Source organism: Candida albicans, chromosome 5 (genome assembly GCF_000182965.3).
Source record: "Candida albicans SC5314 chromosome 5, complete sequence".
Lineage (NCBI taxonomy): Eukaryota > Fungi > Ascomycota > Pichiomycetes > Serinales > Debaryomycetaceae > Candida > Candida albicans.
This window is the reverse complement of record NC_032093.1, coordinates 67-18,060: the sequence shown is the minus strand read 5'-3', so window position 1 is coordinate 18,060 and position 17,994 is coordinate 67. Positions and strand designations below refer to the sequence as shown.

General features: G+C 41.2%; 14 protein-coding genes across 14 annotated transcripts, besides 1 other annotated feature; 9 read left to right on the top strand and 5 right to left on the bottom strand. All coding sequences in view use genetic code 12, as the record gives it.

The window, feature by feature from the left end:
* Nucleotides 1–31: 31 nt before the first annotated feature.
* Nucleotides 32–1,663, top strand: CAALFM_C500150CA (karyopherin alpha; the record flags this gene model as incomplete). Its single annotated transcript, XM_705419.1, has 1 exon — nucleotides 32–1,663. The coding sequence occupies one exon, from the start codon at nucleotides 32–34 to the stop codon at nucleotides 1,661–1,663; it is 1,632 nt and encodes a 543-aa protein (XP_710511.1).
* Nucleotides 1,664–2,081: 418 nt separating this feature from the next.
* Nucleotides 2,082–2,498, top strand: CAALFM_C500140CA (uncharacterized protein; the record flags this gene model as incomplete). Its single annotated transcript, XM_705420.2, has 1 exon — nucleotides 2,082–2,498. One exon carries the CDS (start codon nucleotides 2,082–2,084, stop codon nucleotides 2,496–2,498), a length of 417 nt encoding a protein of 138 aa, XP_710512.2.
* Nucleotides 2,499–2,585: 87 nt separating this feature from the next.
* On the top strand, nucleotides 2,586–2,984 carry CAALFM_C500130CA (mitochondrial 54S ribosomal protein uL14m; the record flags this gene model as incomplete). The annotated part of the gene is made up of 1 exon (XM_705421.1): nucleotides 2,586–2,984. One exon carries the CDS (start codon nucleotides 2,586–2,588, stop codon nucleotides 2,982–2,984), a length of 399 nt encoding a protein of 132 aa, XP_710513.1.
* A 17-nt stretch (nucleotides 2,985–3,001) lies between these two features.
* Nucleotides 3,002–3,298, bottom strand: CAALFM_C500120WA (uncharacterized protein; the record flags this gene model as incomplete). Its single annotated transcript, XM_019475403.1, has 1 exon — nucleotides 3,002–3,298. The coding sequence occupies one exon, from the start codon at nucleotides 3,296–3,298 to the stop codon at nucleotides 3,002–3,004; it is 297 nt and encodes a 98-aa protein (XP_019330948.1).
* Nucleotides 3,299–3,386: 88 nt separating this feature from the next.
* THS1 (threonine--tRNA ligase) lies at nucleotides 3,387–5,507 on the top strand (the record flags this gene model as incomplete). Its single annotated transcript, XM_705422.1, has 1 exon — nucleotides 3,387–5,507. One exon carries the CDS (start codon nucleotides 3,387–3,389, stop codon nucleotides 5,505–5,507), a length of 2,121 nt encoding a protein of 706 aa, XP_710514.1.
* Nucleotides 5,508–5,619: 112 nt separating this feature from the next.
* On the top strand, nucleotides 5,620–6,222 carry CAALFM_C500100CA (uncharacterized protein; the record flags this gene model as incomplete). The annotated part of the gene is made up of 1 exon (XM_705423.1): nucleotides 5,620–6,222. The coding sequence occupies one exon, from the start codon at nucleotides 5,620–5,622 to the stop codon at nucleotides 6,220–6,222; it is 603 nt and encodes a 200-aa protein (XP_710515.1).
* A 19-nt stretch (nucleotides 6,223–6,241) lies between these two features.
* Nucleotides 6,242–6,904, top strand: CAALFM_C500090CA (uncharacterized protein; the record flags this gene model as incomplete). The annotated part of the gene is made up of 1 exon (XM_705425.1): nucleotides 6,242–6,904. One exon carries the CDS (start codon nucleotides 6,242–6,244, stop codon nucleotides 6,902–6,904), a length of 663 nt encoding a protein of 220 aa, XP_710517.1.
* Nucleotides 6,905–6,974: 70 nt separating this feature from the next.
* Nucleotides 6,975–7,910, top strand: CAALFM_C500080CA (coatomer subunit epsilon; the record flags this gene model as incomplete). The annotated part of the gene is made up of 1 exon (XM_705426.1): nucleotides 6,975–7,910. The coding sequence occupies one exon, from the start codon at nucleotides 6,975–6,977 to the stop codon at nucleotides 7,908–7,910; it is 936 nt and encodes a 311-aa protein (XP_710518.1).
* Nucleotides 7,907–9,115, bottom strand: CDC11 (septin; the record flags this gene model as incomplete). The annotated part of the gene is made up of 1 exon (XM_705428.1): nucleotides 7,907–9,115. The coding sequence occupies one exon, from the start codon at nucleotides 9,113–9,115 to the stop codon at nucleotides 7,907–7,909; it is 1,209 nt and encodes a 402-aa protein (XP_710520.1).
* A 138-nt stretch (nucleotides 9,116–9,253) lies between these two features.
* On the top strand, nucleotides 9,254–10,852 carry CAALFM_C500060CA (anaphase promoting complex subunit 4; the record flags this gene model as incomplete). The annotated part of the gene is made up of 1 exon (XM_705429.1): nucleotides 9,254–10,852. The coding sequence occupies one exon, from the start codon at nucleotides 9,254–9,256 to the stop codon at nucleotides 10,850–10,852; it is 1,599 nt and encodes a 532-aa protein (XP_710521.1).
* CAALFM_C500050WA (uncharacterized protein) lies at nucleotides 10,831–11,529 on the bottom strand (the record flags this gene model as incomplete). The annotated part of the gene is made up of 1 exon (XM_705431.2): nucleotides 10,831–11,529. The coding sequence occupies one exon, from the start codon at nucleotides 11,527–11,529 to the stop codon at nucleotides 10,831–10,833; it is 699 nt and encodes a 232-aa protein (XP_710523.2).
* Nucleotides 11,530–11,587: 58 nt separating this feature from the next.
* On the top strand, nucleotides 11,588–13,231 carry CAALFM_C500040CA (GPI-anchor transamidase subunit; the record flags this gene model as incomplete). Its single annotated transcript, XM_705430.2, has 1 exon — nucleotides 11,588–13,231. The coding sequence occupies one exon, from the start codon at nucleotides 11,588–11,590 to the stop codon at nucleotides 13,229–13,231; it is 1,644 nt and encodes a 547-aa protein (XP_710522.2).
* Nucleotides 13,232–13,252: 21 nt separating this feature from the next.
* Nucleotides 13,253–14,062, bottom strand: CAALFM_C500030WA (mitochondrial 54S ribosomal protein uL1m; the record flags this gene model as incomplete). The annotated part of the gene is made up of 1 exon (XM_705435.1): nucleotides 13,253–14,062. One exon carries the CDS (start codon nucleotides 14,060–14,062, stop codon nucleotides 13,253–13,255), a length of 810 nt encoding a protein of 269 aa, XP_710527.1.
* Nucleotides 14,063–15,526: 1,464 nt separating this feature from the next.
* Nucleotides 15,527–15,801: a long terminal repeat ((rho-5a) Long terminal repeat (LTR); about 275 bp long, 13 copies per genome).
* On the bottom strand, nucleotides 15,634–16,143 carry TLO11 (Tlo11p; the record flags this gene model as incomplete). Its single annotated transcript, XM_705436.2, has 1 exon — nucleotides 15,634–16,143. The coding sequence occupies one exon, from the start codon at nucleotides 16,141–16,143 to the stop codon at nucleotides 15,634–15,636; it is 510 nt and encodes a 169-aa protein (XP_710528.1).
* Between the last annotated feature and the right edge of the window lie 1,851 nt (nucleotides 16,144–17,994).

The following is a 17,994-nucleotide window of genomic DNA, read 5'->3' as shown; positions in this document are numbered from 1 at the left end:
TCTTCTAATTATACCAATAACATACAACATCATGGATTCAGACGCCACTAACAGATTTGTTCCTGAATATCGTCGTACTAATTTCAAAAACAAGGGCCGTTTCCAGAGCGATGAGTTGAGAAGAAGAAGAGAAACGCACCAAGTTGATTTGAGAAAACAAAAGAGAGAAGAAGTGTTAGCCAAAAGAAGAAACTATGCCAATCAAGGCAACGAATCTGAAGATGAAGAAGAATATAATCCCAACGCCAATAACGATGAAAACCAATTCTACAACAAGTTGAAACAAGATTTGCCCAAGATGCTTGAAATGATCCAGGCACCAGACTTTGATAGCCAATTAGCAGCAACAGTTAAATTTCGTCAAATCTTGTCGCGTGAACATAACCCACCTATTGATTTGGTCATTCAGAGTGGAGTGATTCCCACTTTGGTTGAGTTTATGAAAGAAGACCACCCCGATATGTTACAATTGGAAGCTGCGTGGGCATTGACCAATATTGCTTCGGGTGACTCGTCTCAGACCCGAGTTGTTGTTGAAGCCAATGCCGTGCCTTTATTTGTCCAGTTGTTGTACTCGCAATCACTCGAAGTCAAAGAACAAGCAATCTGGGCTCTTGGTAATGTTGCTGGTGACTCTTCTGACAATCGAGACTATGTTTTGAGCTGCAATGCTATGGAGCCGGTCTTGCAATTGTTCAACTGCACCAAAATGTCATTGATCAGAACCGCTACCTGGACGTTGTCGAACTTGTGTCGTGGTAAATCGCCACAGCCAGACTGGAACATTGTATCACAAGCGATCCCAACTTTGGGGAAGTTGATTTATTCTGTTGATGCTGAGACTTTGGTTGATGCATGCTGGGCCGTGTCCTACTTGTCTGATGGCACCTCTGAAGCAATCCAAGCAGTTATTGATGCCCGAATCCCACACCGTCTTGTTGAATTGTTGGGGCATGAATCTACATTGGTGCAAACTCCAGCTTTGCGAGCCATAGGTAATATAGTTACCGGAAGCGACTACCAGACCCAGATTGTTATCAATGCCGGGGTGTTGCCAGCATTAGCGCCATTGTTAAACTCTACAAAAGACACAATCAGAAAAGAGGCATGCTGGACAATTTCCAATATCACTGCTGGTACTACTGACCAGATCCAAGCGGTTATTGATGCCAACTTGATTCCACAGGTGATTAGATTATTGATCCACGGTGACTACAAGACGAAGAAGGAAGCATGCTGGGCAATTTCAAACGCTTCTTCGGGTGGGTTGACCAAACCTGACCAAATCCGGTACTTGGTAAGCCAGGGCTGTATCAAGCCATTGTGCGATTTGTTATCGGTTGCCGACTCCAAGATAATCGAGGTTACATTAGATTCGTTAGAGAACATTTTGAAGATGGGAGAAATGGACAAGGAGGCCCGAAACGCCAGTGTCAACGAGTATGCTTTGTTTATCGAAGAAGCCGGTGGCATGGAAAAGATTTTTGAGTGTCAAAACAACCCCAACGAAAAGATCTATCAAAAAGCATTTGGCATCATTGAAAAGTATTTCTCTGATGACGACGGTCAAATCGATGACGAAAACATTGTTCCTGAAAGTTACGGAAACTCATTTGGTTTTGGGATGGACTCGAATCAACAACAACAGAACTTTCAGTTTTAGAAGTGGTGCATCCTTTTTTTTGTTTGCTGTTCCATTTTTTTTTATTATAAGTGTATAGGTTTCTTTTTTTTCATCGCATATATCTCTCTCCCCCTTTTTTTTTTATTCTTTTAATATACATACAATTTCTCTGCAAAAAAAGATGTCTAGAAGGGTCGTTGGAAATCATGTTATTTTAGGAATTAATGCTGTTTCAATTGTTGCTGGGTTGTATGGGGCGTGGCGGATTTTCCTGATTGAGTTGTCGGATGATTTAAAGGGAGCGGGCCATTACCAGTTTCTTACGAATTTATCGTTGATATATTCGCTTGTGGTATTTGGATTAGGGTTTGTAGCCCATCTCACAAGATCAAAGACGTTGTATGATTTTAAGAATCTTCTTCATCCGATTGGGTTGGCGTTGGAGACGATTGTGGCTATGGTGTACTGGCCATTGCGTTTATTTATGTTGCATTTGCTAACCCCTGACCCGGAAAATTTCAACATCCCCTTGGGGCTTGATTTGTGTATACACTTGATGCCGGTAGTCTCGTTGCTTATTGATTACTTGGTGTTTATGCCACGCTGGACTATTAAGAGCAATACTGTATTGTTGTTGATTACTGCGCTTTCTACTGGCTACTGGTGTTTGTTAAAGTATTTAGTGGATACTGAGAATGGCGGGAGGTATCCGTATGCGTTTATGGATATGGAAGATGACGGGTTAAGGGCACTTGTGTTTGTAGCTGTTGGGTTGGTTGCGTTCTTACAGTTTCATTTTATGAGAAATATTTATGACGTTGTTGTGAAGAAGACCGAAACAGTGGATATAGAAATTGATAGAAAGCTTAGATAGGGTGTTTTGCAGCAGAAGTCTGCCCATTATTTGTGCGAAAGTTGTCCAATAAAAAATTTTTTTTCTTCTTCTTCTTTCTTCCGTACCATGATTTACCTTAAAAGTTTGCTTAATGTTATTGACAACTCTGGTGCTCAGGTTGTTGAATGTATCAAGGTGTTGCGTCACAAGCCAAAGAGTTGTGCTCAAATTGGTGATAGAATAACGTGTGTTGTGAAACAGGCCAGACCATTGCAACAAGAGTTGACTGGACAATCGTCAACCAATAGAGTCAAGAGAAGAGATATATGCCAAGCCGTGGTTGTCAGAACCAGGGCTCCACTCAAGAGAAAGGACGGGAGTGTTGTTAGATTTGACGATAATGCTTGTGTGTTGATCAATAAGAATGGTGAACCCTTGGGTACTAGAATATCGTCGGTGGTGGCCAAGGAATTAAAGGATTTAAACTACAACAAGATTGTGGCATTAGCTCCAAAGACTTTTTAGATCATGTATATATACGTCTATTGAAATGATTTCAATACATTTGCAAGCTGCAGATTAAAATCGTTTGTAACATTAAGAGCGCTAGCGGCATCGGCGATTTCTTGTAGATAAGTGGTGTATGGTTGGGTCGACCCGTACGATACTTTGAGTTGTTGGAGTAGCTTGATAAGTTTGTCTTTGACCTCAAGAAACGAAACCTCTTCCTGTGACAACTCTTGCTGTAATTGATTAAGTCTAGCACAGTTGTTTTCAATCAATGATTCGTTTTCATCAAATAAGTTTTGTAGTTCTTCAACTTGTTCGTGAAGAGTCATATCTTGGGTTACGTGTATTTAAAATGCCAACAAACAAAAAAAAAAAAAATTTTTTTTTCACTCTCTTTTGTTTCTCTAACTATCAACAATGTCTGAAGTTGCAGATAAAGTCAAGGACTTGTCGTTGAAAGACAAGAAAAAGAAACCCACCAACCCATTATACTTGGACCCTCAACCAGAATTCATTGAAGAAAGAATCAAGTTGTTTGACGAATTGAAAGCTCAATATGGCGAGGAAATTAGTAAGAAGGAGAAATTGCCAATCAAAATTACGTTAAGAGATGGCACAATCAAAGAAGGTACTGCTTACGAGACCTCTCCTATGGATATTGCCAACTCCATTGGTAAATCGTTTGCCGAAAGACAAGTTATTGCCAAAGTCGACGGTAAGTTGTGGGATATGCCACGTCCATTAGAAGGAGATGTCAAGTTGGAATTTTTGGACTTTGAGCATCCAGAAGGTAAGGCCGTGTTCTGGCACTCGTCGGCCCATATTTTGGGTGAGGCTTGTGAATGCCATTATGGGTGTCACTTGTCGCATGGTCCACCAACCGAAGATGGGTTTTTCTACGATATGTCGATCAACAATGGTGAAACGTTTGTTACCCAAGCAGATTTTGGTAATTTAGAACAAGTGGCCACCAAAGCCATTAAGGAAAAACAGAAATTCGAGAGATTGGAAATGACCAAGGAACAATTGTTAAAGATGTTCCACTACAACAAGTACAAGGTCAAGTTTATCAGCGACAAGATCCCCGACGGTACTTCCACTACTGTGTATAGATGTGGTCCGTTGATTGATTTGTGTGTTGGTCCCCACATTCCTCATTCAGGAAGAATCAAGGCATTTAAGGTGTTGAAGAATTCTTCGTCCTACTTTTTGGGCGATGCCACCAATGACTCATTGCAGAGAGTTTATGGTATTTCTTTCCCAGATAAGAAGTTGATGACTGAGCATTTGAAGTTTTTAGCTGAAGCTGCTGAAAGAGACCACAGAAAGATTGGTAGAGAACAAGAATTGTTTATTTTCAATGAAATGTCGCCCGGCTCGGCCATGTGGTTACCACATGGTGCAAGAATTTACAACACCTTGGTTGATACGTTGAGAACAGAGTACAGAAAGAGGGGCTATGAAGAGGTTATTACCCCCAACATGTACTCGACCAAGCTTTGGGAAACTTCTGGTCACTGGCAAAACTATAAGGAAAACATGTTTTCGTTTGAAGTTGAAAAGGAAACGTTCGGGTTGAAACCAATGAACTGTCCAGGCCACTGTATTTTGTTTAAATCGAGAGAAAGATCATATCGTGAATTGCCATGGCGTGTTGCCGATTTTGGGGTTATCCACAGAAACGAGTTTTCCGGCGCGTTATCTGGGTTGACGAGAGTCCGTCGTTTCCAACAGGACGATGCCCATATTTTCTGTACCACTGATCAAATTGGGACTGAGATTGCTGGTGTTTTCGACTTTTTAAAGAAAATGTATGGTATTTTTGGGTTTGAGTTCAAGATGGAGTTATCCACCAGACCAGAAAAGTATGTTGGTGACTTGGATACTTGGAACTCTGCTGAAAAGAAATTAGAGCAAGCCTTAAACGATTTCTTGGGTGAAGGCAAATGGGAGTTGAACCCTGGTGACGGTGCGTTCTACGGTCCAAAGATCGATATTATGATCAGTGATGCGTTAAAGAGATGGTTCCAGTGTGCCACTATCCAATTGGATTTCCAATTGCCACAGCGTTTTGAGTTGGAGTACAAGTCCGACAAGGGTCCAAACACGCGTCCAGTGATGATCCACAGAGCCATTTTGGGGTCAGTTGAGAGAATGACTGCTATTTTGACCGAGCACTACAAAGGTAAATGGCCATTCTGGTTGTCTCCAAGACAAATTTTGATTGTTCCGGTTGGTCCTAAATACTATGACTATGCCCAAAAACTTCAAAAGAAGTTGAATGACGATTACTTTTTCTACTGTGATGTTGATGTTAGTGGTAACACCTTGCCGAAGAAGATTAGAACTGGTCAAATGTACAAGTACAATTTTATTTTCATTGTGGGAGAAGAAGAGGAAAACAGTGAAAGTGTCAATGTCAGAAACAGAGACATTCCTGAAGAACAAGGAAAGAATGCTATGGTAGGATTTGATGATGTTGTGAAGCAATTGGTTGCGTTGAGAGAATCCAAGAGAAGCGACAATAAATTACAATAGAAGCGTGTAGAATAAAGCAAGTATATGTATTGCGGTAAATTTTTTTGTGTGTATAAAAGTCGAGCAAATTTCCAAATCCTCCCCCTTCTTTTTTTTTGTAGACTATCCTATCATGTCTGAAAATCCATTACAAAATATATTAACGCCATCACAATTCCAACAATGTGTCCAGTTCTATGAAGCTGATCAGAAGTTGGACCATGCCGAGAGGGTTGCATTGGCCACACAATTGCAAACGCTTGCTATGAAGACGAGTTTGGCAGGGTATACTACGGGTATGCTCGGGTTTTTCGCTCCAACGTTTTATTACCGTGCTGTTGGGCGGGTTCCTACTCCGTTGTTTTTGGTGCAAAGACCGTTTTTGTCGTTGGTATTGGGGTTTGGGACGTTGTTGGCTGGGAATAACCTTACAGCAAAGTATTTGTATGAGAAGAACCGCAAGCAAGGCTTTGCTAACCAAAACATAACTGATGTTTGGAAGACGATGGATTTCCCGTATCTCAATTTCTTTACATTGTATTATAGCAGAACGTCGATGTTCCCGAACTTTATTATGAGAGACCCGAGAACATGTTCGTACCAGCTGCTCAAACAAGAGAACCTGCATTTCACTCAAGCAATCAAGCTTGGGCATTTGGATAGTGAAGGTAAGGAACATGTATTGTCTGTTTGGGATAAGGTTAGGTTAAACCATGGTGGAGGTGTTTCGAAGTAGGATTATATAGTTCGCAAAAATGAAAAAAAAAAATTTCGCACCACTTTCTTTTCTTTGGTTAATTATGTCTGACAATATTTTGAGAGATAGGTTGGGGCCAGAGAAGTTTGAAAAGGCCGTTGAGTTTTATGATGCAGATCAGAAGTTGACTCCAGAAGATAGAGTACAAATACGTGATGATTTGAAGCTGGTTTTGGTGGGCGATAATCTTGCAAGTTATGGGTCCGGATTGATCGGGTTTCTAATGCCCACTATATATATGAGGTTTTTCAAGAAGGGGCTGGTCAATGCAAAGTCGTTTTTTCAGAAACCGTTATTGTCGGGGGCAATTGGGGTAGCCAATATGATGGTGACACACCGGATTTACTCCAAGAAGTTGTTTGATGAGAAAGTTAGCCTGGGGTTACCGGAACGACAATTGAATGTATGGAAAGCAATGGAACAGCGTCTGTTGGGGGTGTATATGTTTTATTATGCCAAGACGGCCCAGGATCCAAAGTTTAAGTTGGAAGATCCCAGAGAGTATACGGAGGAGAACCGGCTCAAAGTGAGATTTGATCCAGAAAAATATAAAGAAGGTCATCCTCACGACGAGTTATCGACGTGGGACAGGATCCGTCTTTCCAATGGGTATGACATAACTGAAGAAAAGTCGGCCTGGGACGAGATTAGGAGTAAATAGGTTTATAAAATGCGAAAAAAAAAAATTCTCGACAAAAAAACAACACGTAGACACCCACCACCAAGCAGTTATGGACGCATTTAGTGATTCAGGAGAGTTGTATACCATTAGGAACCAGTTTTATACTAATCAGCACAATAAGGTCAAGGCGTACTCGCTTGATGAGTTTTCACCCGAAAATCAATTGAAGGTGTTGGAGTTTCAAATCAGATCGACAATTGCGTTGGAACAGGATGCCTCCAAGATGATTGAGGATGGGAAAACCAGGTTCCCTGAGAACGAGCCATTATTTCAGTTGTTGAGTGCATGGAACGACCTAAAAGATTTTGGCGTTGACGATTCGACATATTTTGAGGATGTGAAGAAAGCAAGTTTTGAGTTACAGGCGGTGTTGACAGCATTGTATTTGGTGAAGTTTGATAAAGATATTGATCAGGCAATCACGTTTTTGAGTGATTATATTGATAATGTGAATTCGTTGGCCAAGTATAACGAGTTGGAGCCGTTTTTGGTGTTGGTGCAGTTGTACTTGATCAAGGGCAATCTCACTGGTGCCACCAAAGTTTTACAGAATTTAAACCAGTTTCCCGAATCTGCTCGAGACAATATTGTTTACCAGGTGTTGGAGTCGTGGATATTATCGGTTACTGGAGGATCAGACAATATCAACAATAGCTACTACTTTTACGATGAGATTTTATCGAGCGATTTTGATCAAGACATTCAGGGCAAGTTCAAGATTTTGAATGTGTTGTTTGCGTTGACGTTGCAGTTGAAACATTTCCCTGAAGCCCAAGAATTGTTGGAGCAAATCAAGGGGTTGGGTGTTGTTGATGCCAACTTTATTGCCAACCAGATTACTTTTGATCAGTTACAGAACGATGGTGCCAACACTGCAGAGTTGTTGAGCGAGTTGAAACGATTGGACGCTTCACACGAGTTGTTGAAAGAGCAAGATCTCAAAACAAGTATATTTGACGACATTGTTACAAAATATTCTATTTAGATTACTTTTACTTCATTTTCTGAAGACTCCTCTTCGTGTACTTTAACTACATCACCATTTTCATCAAACTTTAACCCTTCGGCCAACAATCTCTTTTCGATTTCCTTTAATTCGTTTTCTCTTTCCAACAACTCTTTTCTCTTGTTTATCAAGTCTTGGTGAACACGCTCTTCGAACTTTCTTAATCTCTCTTCCTCCAACTTGATTTGTTCTTCTTTCATAAGGTAGTCGGATTCGCTGATTTCCTGTTTTGCACTATCCTTGTTGACGTATTGGAACTGTTTACCCAGCAAGGCTTCGGTTCTGTAGTTTTCGTAGATCGAGTCGTGGGTGATGTCTTTAAATTCGTTCAAGTGGGTAACCAACAAGACATTTTTCAAGATTGTGAAATCGTTGATCTCGGCATTGTCGATATCGATAGGCTTAAAGTCCTTGTTTAATATTCTCAATTTCAAGATATCGTCCTCGTCCTCGCTGCCGTTGGGGTTAGATCTGTACTCGTTAGCGCCAATAATGGCAAATGGGATCAACGAGTTCAAGTACTTGTTGTATTCGATAATCTCTTCGTCGATATAGTCCTGCTCGTAGTCGTATTCGTTGAACTTGTAAAAGTTGATTCCGTAGTTGTTCAAGTCCTCCAAGATTAACTCCTTGTTCAATTTCAATTCCTTAGGCGTTAACGAGTCGGCTTTGGATATAATAGGGATAATGTTGACCAAGTTGTTGACGTGTTGCAAAAACTTTACGTCGATATCAGATAACCCATGACCAGTAGGGTTAATCATATAGATCAAAACATGGATTCTGCCGTCCTTGAACCTGGGGTTTCTCTTGACTCTGCTTTCTTCCAATAATACCTCATCAAACTGGTGTCTTATAAAGTCAACAATGATCTTGAAGTCGTCGTCACAGTTGATCAGGTTGGCAAAGTTAGGCGTGTCGATGATATTAAGGGATATCTTGTGGCCCTCATTATCTTCCAACTCGACGTTTTCATGTCTCAAAGTCAATTTCTTGGTGAATGGGTCCTGTGTAGCTGTCAGGGAAGTAGGGACTATTGAGTTACCACCACACAAAGTGTTTATTAATGTTGATCTACCTGAACCACTCTCGCCAATTATCATGATGGAGAAGTTGATTGATTTCTTCAATGTTTTTCTCTTTCTCAAAGCGGCAGATGATACATTTTCAGTAGAATAATTCATGATTGGTTTGGTGTTGGGGATTAAAGAAAGAAAGGGTAGGGGTTTGTTTATTTTTTAGTTTTTTTCTGACGATAAAGTAAACACGTCAAAAAAAAAAAATTTTTCTAGGTTAGACGATTGAGTTGTGATTACGTAATTATGAAACCAATGGTGACCACACTTTATAATGGCAAGCTCCCGTTGGCGTTGGCTGACCCTAATGGGATATTCACATGGTGTCCGCATTTGAATTTGATATTTATAGCCATGAACAAGATGTCGATCTGGTGTTATCGAATGAATGGCGAGCGAATATATTCCATCAACAACAAATCGATTGTCAAACATATAGCGTTTTACCGCGAGTACTTTTGTTTGTCGGGGACAGACAACTTGATCAAGATATATGATTCTAATAATGGGCAGTTGGTGAAGGTGTTGCCGCAGGAGTTTGATGGTGTTGAGTTTGTTGGGTGGAATGGGACTGAGTATAGAGTGCTGGTGTCGATGCCGATGGTTTATGACTTGGTTAGTGAGTTGGATTATTTGGTGGTGAGCGACGGCAAGAGGATGGCGATTACGTTTAACCAGTTGTTGACGGTGGACTGGGAGTGTGAGATGAGTGTGCACCAGCAACTAAATAGGGACTTGTTCAACCAAGTGTATGTCGCTGGGGATAAGCTAGTTAGGGTCAGGTTTGTTGTCGACAACCAGAAGTTGTATACGGAGCAGATTATCAAGGTGTGTCAGCTTATCAGTTTGCTAGAGTATGGGGAGCAGCACATACAAAAGATTAAGGGGTTGGTGGTACCGTTTTTGCTGGCGATGGACCGGTATATGTCGAATTTGGAATCTGAGTGTGGTGATTTGGCGCAGTACTTGTCTGATCTTGTTGTTAGTAATATCATTCCTGAATTTTCTAAAGATTTCTGGCTAAACCAGTATGGCGAGCGTGGACACAAGAGGATGGTTAAATTGGCAGGGGTGTATGAGAGTTGTGTAAAGGATACGTACCAGCACTTGGTGAGCACCACAGAGAGGGTGATTTCGATTGTGGGGGAGTTGATTGGTGTGTCCAAATGGGAGCAAGGATTGTTGGCGACAACGGAGTTGGAGGCCTTGTTAGACCAGGCGAAGCTGCAGCTAAAGTTTTATTATAGGTTTATTTGGGATTTGCAGACTGAGCGGCAGCAGGTAAGTCAGTTTTTGGTATGGACAAAGAGTATTATCGATATGCTAAATGATCAGGAGTGTGATATTGCCTATTCGACTACAGATGTGTTGTGCTTTATCAATGGGGCACTTACGAAGAGTGTGATGCTAAAGTATTTTGATATCAAGGGGGTACCAGAAACGCCAATGACGAATATTAGTATGGATTTGACTACAATTGGTGAGTACCACCGGTCGAGGGTTGAGGTGGAGGTGTTGCAGAACATTTCATTACCGTCTGTCTATACAAACCTAAAACTAGCCCAATGGGAGGAGGTGGTGGTTACCTATCAACAAGGTAACGCCCTTGTTATTGCTAATGTGGATGGTGTGGTGTCAACGGTGCAAGATGTGTACTCCTATCAACACAGGCAGACCGATTTGGTGGCGTTGACGAGCAAGTCGTTGTTGATTATTGATTCGTCGTCGTGTATACCGATTGCACTTCCGGAAACACTGTTCCAACCGACCAAGCTAATTCTTAACCAAGAGTATGGTGTGTTGCTCGACTCAACGAGACAGCACTATTCAATATTTAGGATGTAGTTTCCGTCTTCTAAGTAGAACTGTCTAGCCAAGTATTGTTTGAGGATCGGCGAAGGTGAGTCTATGGCCCGTAGTTTGTCTAGTGTCTTTTTATCTATTGGCTGAATCTCTCTAAATACCCGTTTAATCAATTTCACTTTATCTCTTAATTCCTTGTCTAGTACAACCTGGTGGTGAATTTTTCCGAGCTTGGAAGGTGTGTAGATGACTTCCATTGGGTGGTTGGTCACATTGAAGAGCCCCCGTTTTGAAAGAATGAATTTGTACAACTTTTCCACTTCCTTGATCATGGCGGTGGTGGTATCTTTTTGGTTGGCATAGGATTTGATTAGGGGGAGGGTAGGTCGAGTGGGCGTGCCTTCAACCAACGAAAACTGCTGGTGGTTGTGGTAGTCCTTTGTGTCCACTTTTAGCTCATCAATTAGGTGCACAATCGGCCACTTGTCTTTTAGGTTGTAGTATGAACATTTCATAAACTTGTTCCACCACGCTGGTTGGGATTTGTAGATATAGTCCAAGAGTTTTGGGATGCTCTGGGAGTGGGGTAAGGCAAGCAAGTCAGCAACCGCTGATTTTCCCGCTTTGTAGTCCCGTTTCAACACACGCGATCCATCGATAACAATTGGTGGTGGTAGTGGTAGTCTTCGGAACTGTCGTTGAATGTGTTTATAACTCATGGTGAAAAAAAAAAAAAAATCAACGAAAAAAAAAAAATTTCTCAACAACCTGTTCTTTATGGCTCTTGCAGAAACTGTTATTAGAAAAGTCAAGAAACTTGGCCTTGTGCCAAAGGCAATTGCCATTCTTCCAAGGTTGTCTTTATTAGTGGCAGCACTCAGTGTGTTATGGTTGGTTACGTTACCACAAGATGGGAATTACCGTAATGTTTACATTTCAGAGAACGCGTTAATGCCAGCGCAGGCCAATTCGTATTTTAGGGAGAGCGAATGGAATATTGTTCGCGGGTATAGAGAGGAGATTGGGAAGATGGAAGAGTGGAGTGTGGCCGACCGTAATGAGGTGATTGCGTCGTGGCTTGTTGATTCGGGGCTACAAATTTCGTACCATGAAAATGGGTTCGCCAACAATACTTTGTATGCGATTATGCATGCTCCACGAGGTGAAAATACCGAGGCAATGGCGTTGGTTGTGCCATGGACTAATTCTGACAACGAGTACAATGAAGGTGCTATGAGTTTGGCGGTGGCTTTGGCACGGTACTTTACAAAGATGTCGATCTGGTCGAAAAACATTATTTTTGTATTTCCTGAGACGGGCCACAGACCGTTGAGGTCGTGGGTTGAGGCATACCATACGGTGTTGGACGATACTGCGGGGTCGATTGAGGCGGCGATTATTATGGAGTACGGCAAGAACGGTGATTATTTTGAGTATTACGATATGTTCTACGAAGGGTTGAATGGGCAGTTGCCGAATTTGGACTTGTTGAATACGGCCAATGTAATGACGTATCATGAACAGATCCCCTGTGCCATGCAAGGGATGTCGGATAGGGTTATCAATTATAGCACCCGGTTGCAGACTTTGTTTAGGGGTATCCTCAAATTGACGCTTGTCGGGTTGACTGATGAAGTTCATGGGTGTGAAGCATTTTCGGGGTGGCAGATCCAGGCATTTACGATCAAGGTAAGGGGGACTGAAGGGAAAGATGTTACGCAGTTTGGCCGGATTGTCGATTCTACGTTTAGGTCGGTTAACAATTTGCTTGAAAAGTTTCACCAATCGTTTTTCTTTTACTTGATGTTGTCGCCAAAACACTTTGTGTCTATTGGGACGTACTTGCCGTCGGCGATTTTGTTGGCAGTATCGTATGCGTTGAGCTCTGTCAGTGCGGTGGTGGTTGCCGGGTTTGATTTTCGAAAGCTATATTTTGTGGTGGTGGTTGAAATTGCGTGTGCTATTTTGGCGTTTGTGCCGGTGAACCAGGTGATGCTTGTAGCGATTCTGGCGGTGGTGTTGTTGCCGCGCCAAGCCATCTTTTCCAAGCAGGCGGCGTTTTCGCTAATTTCTATTGCGTTGTTGGCAGTGGCATTACTTATTACCGCCCTCTTGATTGTACATTTTGCATTGGCGTTTAGTATTGGGATTTTAGCCCTTCCATTGACATTTGTCCCGACATTAATGAAGAACAAGTCTAGGCTAACAGCTTTTTGTTTGGCGGTGTCGAATCCGTTTTTTGTGATTTTCGTTGCTGGGAAAGTGCTTGGCCACCCCGAGCTATTTGACCGGTTGGTCACTGCCTGGTCGGACATACAGTGTTGGACATGGTTTATCGTTGTTTTGGGGTGGTTCCCAGCGTGGGTGATTATCACACTAAGCTACTGTGGCTACAAGCCAGTTAAGGAAAAAAGTGAATAGTTTAGCTATATACAGAATACACTATTTAAAGTCTATGACGAGGCCTGGACTGTTGGCAGTTCCAATGTAGCAGTAGCCCAAACGGGTCTTTTTTGTAGTGTTGGCGTCGATTTTGGAATGGATTTCGTCGGAGATGGCTTTCAAGTTGGACATGATTTGCGAGTCGCTAAATGTGCAGTTACCCACGGGGAAGGAGATGTGGTTTTCCTTTTGTTTGATCTGGAACGATCTCATGACGTCGAGGATGGTGTTTACGTCGTCTGTTATAGTCCCCTTTTTGGCAGTTGGCTGTAAACCAGCTCGACCTAAGATTCTGGCGACAGATTTCAAATGTGGTGCCATTTCTTGAGTGGCAAATGCGTGGGTGAACATATCTGGGGTCAATTCCTGGTTGATAAACTTGTCGAGCAACTCTCTGCCGCCAAAAGTTTCTATTCCGGCTTTTTTCAACTCTTCGATCACTGGCTGCTGGGTGGTGAAGACGACTGGTTTGGTTTTTCTTTGCACGGGGAATGGGATATCGACTTTTCCCAGGATTGGTGCAGCCCCTTGTTCCTGACGCACGTATATGTTGCATGAAATGGTAGTTTTATCAGCAGGCTTGCCGACTTCGAGGGACCGCAAGATGTTTAATGCCTTGGCGATTGGCATGTGTAATGGGTGGTCGATGGGGTTATCTAACGCATTGAATTTTAGTTCTTGTCTCAACTTTCTCTTTTTCTCCTTGTCTTTTTCTTTTTGAAGGTGGGTTTTCAAGTCTTTGGAGGTGACGGCAGTACGGATTGAGGTTCTATATGGGAGGATAGACCTGGCAGGGATATACTTGAACATGGTTGGGGTGGTGATGAAGGAAAATTTTTTTTTTCCGGCTTTTTTTTTCGAACTAAAATAGACAACAAAATTGTGCGACCAAAAAAAGGTGGATATTGTGTGGTACCAAATAGCTACCGAAAATGTTAGACTATAGTTTCCCGAAATATGTATTGCCTGACATTATGTTTCCAGATTGAGTCATGAAAACCAGATACTGTTGGGGCTGTAGAGAGTTGACCAAGCACCATTGCCCAGAACGGGCTATATCATCGATTAAGTCAGTCCAAAAAGCTAGTTTGTTAGCTTAATGGACTAACTACGTTCAGTCGAATTGGTAATGCAATCTGTTATTCAATTGAGTGGAGCGCCACGACTATACAACAAAATACCATGTGCCTGAAATAAAAAAAATTTTTCAAAACGCGTACAAAAAAAGAATTTGTCTACAAAAAAAAAAGAACACGTTTCATATCACTTTGCATTACCCTCAGATAGCTACTTTCATGGTTCACACTTATGTGGTGTTGAATCATGTGAGACATATTTCGGATTTTCTCCGGTAACTACAGAGACCAATTTATAGTAATGGTCATTATTACAAGATTTCCAGACTTTACATCTGAGTATTTCTACTAACAGTCTATAGGTTTAGCAAAAGAGTATAGTAATATAAGTATTGTTTATTGTTGTTATATGAATGAACTTGTAGAGGCCTTAATCCGACAAGACGTATGAGCTGATGATTCTACAAGTATACCTTTGAYRTGCTCTCAATTGGCGACTTCTTAGTTGAAGTGATGAAACCTAATAGTTCAAGTTTACTTCACCCGGACTGCTAGAACAATAAAGGTATCTGGACGTATCTGTAGAAAAGTCTGTAAAAGTTTTAAGCTGATCAAACGATTAAAGACTTTTTGCTTAAGAATTTGSTCAAAATTTCCACCAAAAAATAAYCACCTCAGGATARTTGTTGTAGAGTCGACTGACTCAAGTAAMGAACGGATTGCAATTTAAAGTAGTTGGCCCGTTAAKCTAGCTCAGTAATGTCTGACTTGGTGATTTGGTGTATCTACGGTTAGAACTTGTTGAACAGAATAAACACTTGAAATATATAGCTATATAAAATATTTCTTTTCKTATTCCTGTACTATCTGYATATGTCTTGTAGAACAGAGCCCYTAATTGCCAAACTGGTTTAAAAAGCTGTCTACATCAAACTCTTCGTTTACGTGGTCGCCATTGTCGAGCAATRTCATGTTCAACYCGTCTAGTATCAGCTCGTCGTTTTCAAGTATGTTGTTCATGTCCAAGTTGTTGTCTGTGGTGGCAGGTACTTTGTCGTCCAATTTTAGGTCCTCGTAGTCCATGTTGGACAACATGTCTTCGWCGGTATTGCCGTTGATGTCAAAGCCAATAAAGTCGTCAAAGTTGTCAAACTTTTGTGGGGCGGTCTCTGCCTTCTTTGCTGCTTCTTCTGCCTTCTGTTTGTTTTACACTTTTCGTCTTTAATTATAGTTTCGAAGAATTTCCTAGGAACTTAAGAACTTGTAGGAGAATGCTAATAAAAAGTTGTATTTCTTAATTGAAAGTTATAATCGTAAGAATATATTGTATAAAAGATGAGTTGATAAAGAAAAGATATAAAAAGTCCTATAAAAAAGTATTGTAAAATAAAAGTATATAAAAATCAAGTAAAATAGAATATTTGCACACAAATTAAAAGTAGTGCAAATTTGACAGAAAAGTAAAATAAAACACTTCTTGGCTTCCTCTGCTTTCTTGGCCTCTTCTTCACGTTTCTTTCTTGCCGCTTCTTCTTTGACTTTCAATTCGTCAAGTTTCTTTTTCTTTTCAACCATAACGCCGAGACACCACTCTGCATCATTGAGTTTCGACACTGTTTGGTCTAGAATAGCATGGAAGTTTTGGATTTCGCCGTTGAGCAGTTGGGTTATGGATTTTTGGATTAGTTCGTTGTTGGGGCTAGTTATCACATTGCTTTGCTTTCTGTTTTGGTCGATTATCTCAAATATGTATCCTGATGATTTCAATATCTCGTCGAGTGAGTTATGTAATCTTGTTTGGAGGTTTTCTGGCATGGTGGGGGGAAATAAAGGTGTGATAAAATTATTCTTGTTGGTTTATGCGACGTTTGTGTCAGGGAAATACCACCTTGAKATATAGGGACATCTACACCCAGAGTGTAGACGGAGACACGACCTCCGAAGGATCGGTCTGTTGAGGAAGTATATATCTACATACGCACACATAGTGATTAATATACTATCAARTGTTCACTGATACTCAGATTCCATTAATATAAGTYGTACGTATTAGGTCAACATTGGTGAAAAATTTGCACTCATCGAGAGCCGGGAATTAGTATAAAMAGAAGAGAAAAGAAAGGTATTTAGGATATAGAGACCGAGTTTCARTAGACACTTTTAGTGGGCGTAAACTTTATTTACTCTGTTTTTTGCTTATTAAAAATTAATGTCTATCGTGTACTAGGACTAATTCTCACGRATATTCCGGAGAGAAGGGCAACTACATCTACAAGGACCGCAATGGSATCARCCAGCTAGAATTGTATAARTTGGACTGGAACAAGGAGTATCTTGTTGGGTTTGAGTGGTTGCCCGATATCGATGATGAGGGGGGTATGCAGGTGGAAGTAGAGTGTTATTGGGGAGTTATGGTGCCGGCCTACCAGGAGGTGGTGCATTATAGTCCGAACTGGGTSACTTGGGCGAACAAAGAGAGGGGGTTAGTAGGGGTAGTGAAGYATGTAGATGTATAGARAGACACCTCGAATGGCAAGACTAACTGTAGGCCAGAAACTCTGAATTGGAGGATAAACCCATCTCTATAAGACACCAGCCACAGTTGTAGAGGAAAAGTCATTCAAGGAGTAATCAGATCATAMAAATGACAGTAAAGCTTACATAAAAACGCGGTAACGACAGGTGAAGAGAAATTTGTCGATCAAATTCCATCTTTTTCTGCTCGCAGGTTTAAGACCGCATTGCTAACAAATTTTGTTAGCAAGACCACATGCGAAAATTAAGACCACATTTAAAGACCACATGTTGGGGACCACTTCTATAACTCGCCCAATTTTGGCGATATCGCAAAACTAASGGTATCAGAGGAATCTACGGAATCTGTAGATCTCAGAAACCTTGTTTGCAGGTCTGTAGCTCTAATATACGTCGAGTTCTGGTTGTTTGAAAAAACGGGTATTTTTTGGGCCAGSAGAAAAAAAGTGGATTTGCCAGTGCACGACCCGAAAAAGAGGAAATTTTTGAAAAATGCCCAAATTTGGGGTAACTTTGGCGGGGTGTGGAGCAACAGCCAGAGGAGAGGGTAAGCGCAAACTGCAATGGCAGGTTGCCAGGTCAATGAAKATGTGTTGTGCAAAAGRTGGAGGTTTCACCTCTTTTGTTGAGTGAGATATTGGCACTTTTTTAAGACCGCATGTTTTTGGGTAGCGCTGGGTTAAGACCACATTTTTTTTTGTTRGAAGACCGCAGAAAAGAGAGCGCACATACAAAATCAAGACCGCAGAAAAGAGAGCACACACATTTAAGACCGCAGAAAAAAGAGCACACTTTTAAGACCGCAGAAAAGAGAGCACTCATTTCTAAGACCACATTTTTGTCACGTGAGTAAGACCGCATGTTTGGTAGCACTCATTTTTAAGAGCACAGAAAAAAGAGCACTCATTTTTAAGAGCACAGCTTTGGTAGGACTTATTTTTTTAAGGGCACACAATTTTGTTAGTAAAAAGCACACAATGAAGAGCAGAATCGGGGCTACACAATYGACGAAGAAGTTAGACATCCATACTAATGGAAACGCGGAAAAAAGATGGCAAAAATTTTTTTGCTAACAAATTTTGTTAGGCGCGAAAAAAAAGATGGCAAAGATTTTACAAGTTGTCAAAAAAA